Source organism: Atta cephalotes (genome assembly GCF_000143395.1).
Source record: "Atta cephalotes unplaced genomic scaffold scaffold00068, whole genome shotgun sequence".
Taxonomy (NCBI): Eukaryota; Metazoa; Arthropoda; class Insecta; order Hymenoptera; family Formicidae; genus Atta; species Atta cephalotes.
The window spans coordinates 300,734-303,410 of NW_012130132.1; the positions used below are offsets into that span (position 1 = coordinate 300,734).

General features: G+C 33.2%; 1 protein-coding gene across 1 annotated transcript in view; it reads left to right on the forward strand.

Moving 5' to 3' along the window:
• The window catches only part of LOC105623937 (uncharacterized abhydrolase domain-containing protein DDB_G0269086-like), a 32,246-nt gene extending 31,121 nt beyond the window's left edge, over window positions 1-1,125 (forward strand). The window contains exons 12-13 of the mRNA XM_012205306.1: window positions 351-591; window positions 949-1,125. Coding sequence (XP_012060696.1) covers window positions 351-591; window positions 949-1,125 — 418 coding nt within the window. The remainder of the gene's footprint in view (window positions 1-350; window positions 592-948) is intronic.
• Window positions 1,126-2,677: the final 1,552 nt, after the last annotated feature.

Sequence of the window (2,677 nt, forward strand, 5' to 3'; positions counted from 1 at the left end):
GAAGCTAAGTTTTTTATTTTATTTAGACGCCGATTGTCAATTAAAGAATAATTAAAATTGAAGAGAGAGAATATTTTTATACAATTAATAATTAATAACTAGTATATAAATAATTAAAATTATACAACTTTTAAATAAAATTATTATAGAATACATAAAATTCAGTTAAAATAACTAAATTAATTAAATATTAATATAACTTATAAGTGCATTCGGAATATTAATAAAAAATTTAATTTTATATTTATTAATATTATTAAAAAATTACTGGAAATTAATATTTATATCATTTCTATACTCTCTCTTTATACATCTATATCATTAGAATCTAATTCGCTTCTTGTTAATAGAATAATCAACCAGGCAAATCTCGATGCGCTCATACAGGAGCAAGAACAATTGATAATCGAGGAACATCTCGAAGAAGTTCAAAATCAAAAGCAGGAACAGGAGGAGGCGGACGTCACGCAACTTGCAGCCAATGAAAACAAAGACGCCAGCTGCGCTGAGGATCCAGTGGATCTTGGCGAAATATCTGATCAAGAAAAGGAGGAGAAGCCTTATGATGTCACCACGGATGATGAAACACGGGTAAACAGTCATTTAATCATTGCTTTGAAAAACTATGTGTATTTAATTCTTTTTAAAGTTAATTCTCTTAAAAATTTTCCCTTTGTCGATTTTTATTCAATATAAATAATTCAAAATCGATCTAAATATATAAAAGTACATATTATAATTGCACAAAAATATTAATATTAGATTATACTAAGCTTTTTAAAGATCCTATTCCATTACAAATTCAGATTCAGTAACTTCGTGTTCAAATAGCTTATTGAATTTCTTTGGAGAAAGGATCAAGTTTGATTCATTCAAGAACCGATAGTCGAAAAGAGACTTCTTGGAATACTATTGAACGGGTTGAATCACAAGGAATTCGCCTTTCAGGTCGAAGAAGAAAATGTCCACGACGAGGAGCCCGAGATGACCGAAGATCCGTTCGTTGAGGAGCCAGAAGGGGCTGAGAGTAAGCCGCAAACGGGACCGACGGCAGTTGAGGATGGACTTCAAGTCGAGGAAGTTACTTCCGGCGAGGAATTCGAATGGGGTGATCAAGACTCGTAATTGATTCGGTCCGCCCGATTCGGACTACTTCGCGGCATCGATGGACCATGTTCCTTTACTGTCATCATTAACACTAAGATATAACATGTCTTCGTTATCATCCCCGCGAATATCATTTAATTCGTCATCAATGCAAATAATCACCGATCGGTGACGCGACGAAGAAATCTTAATTAATTTCTATTTTATTAGTCTATTTTATTAGTCTTCTATTTATTTATTCTCTCCATTTATTTATTTATAAAATATACACTTCACATCTAGTTTTACGTTCATCAGCGCACATTTCACAATCAATTTCATGCGGCACATTGCGTTGATCATATTAGACAAACTCGCGGATCGATATAAGTTTAAAACTGTGGAATTTCTGGTAGCTATTTTTTATTAGCTAATCTCAGAAGGACTGATCGAGACTCGCCTATGATCTCCGTGCGATCTGTGAGTATTTATTACCTACTATTTATTTCATTATTGATCGCATATCTCTTTCGCATCTCTTTATATGCCTCGTCAAAGAGCGGCAACCCGTAGATCGAGTCTGATACACGTATCGATTTCCGTTGGTCTGCCGGTGGTGGTGATTCGTTTATAGTCTCGGATAGTAATCGGGTAGAAATATCGCGACGTATTTTAGCCGTCCATTCGGCAATCGTGCAGTCGAGCTGACTTGTCGTCGTCTATTTTTACAGTAACAGTTTCGAGTTCAGCCATGAAATTGGTTTGATTGCGATTGTCCGAGCGATCGATTGGAAAAACAAGAATTCCGGAAATAATCGCGAGCACGATTTAAGAATTAGTGGCCATCTCACGACTCTCGTCACTCGGAAAGGGGCTGCAGCCATCTGATATTTATGTATTAGTATTACTTATTTATTAAAAAGATACTATACACGTATACTATAAGAGTGTAATAATAAAAATGATTAATTCAATATGGAGAATCTTCGTGATTTGATAATAGGCTGAAAAAGCTCGGCTTTTCCACAAAAAAAAGTCGTGAAAATATTACGAAGCTAGGAATGAAATGAGTACAATTTTTTCAATTAATTAAACTCAAGATATACATATTTAATGTTTTTTAAAATTTTCATGAAATTCCTTAGCATAATAGTACAAAATGGATATGAATATTTGCGATATGCAAAACATGCTTATTATCTTTTCATTTCGAAAAACCCCCTGTTGTTTTTGCTGCGAATTAAGATTAAAATTAGACATAAGGAAAGCTGCACAATCTGTAAGATAATCGACATTGTGTGCTGTGTATGAATAAAACAGGAAAGGCTTGATAAAGTATTTAATGAATAACGAAATTATTCTATTTATATGTTTCTGTATTTAAGGCGCACTGAAATTCGTAACACGCAATGTATACTTACGCACAATGCCTATTTTGTTTATGAAAAAAATAAATATAAATGGTAATATTAAGCTATTTTTATTTTATCCCATGTACATCGGATTTAATAAAATAAAGCAGAGACAGAGAGAGAGAGAGAGAGAGAGAGAGAGAGAGAGAGATATTTCCTATTATTATAATATTATTATG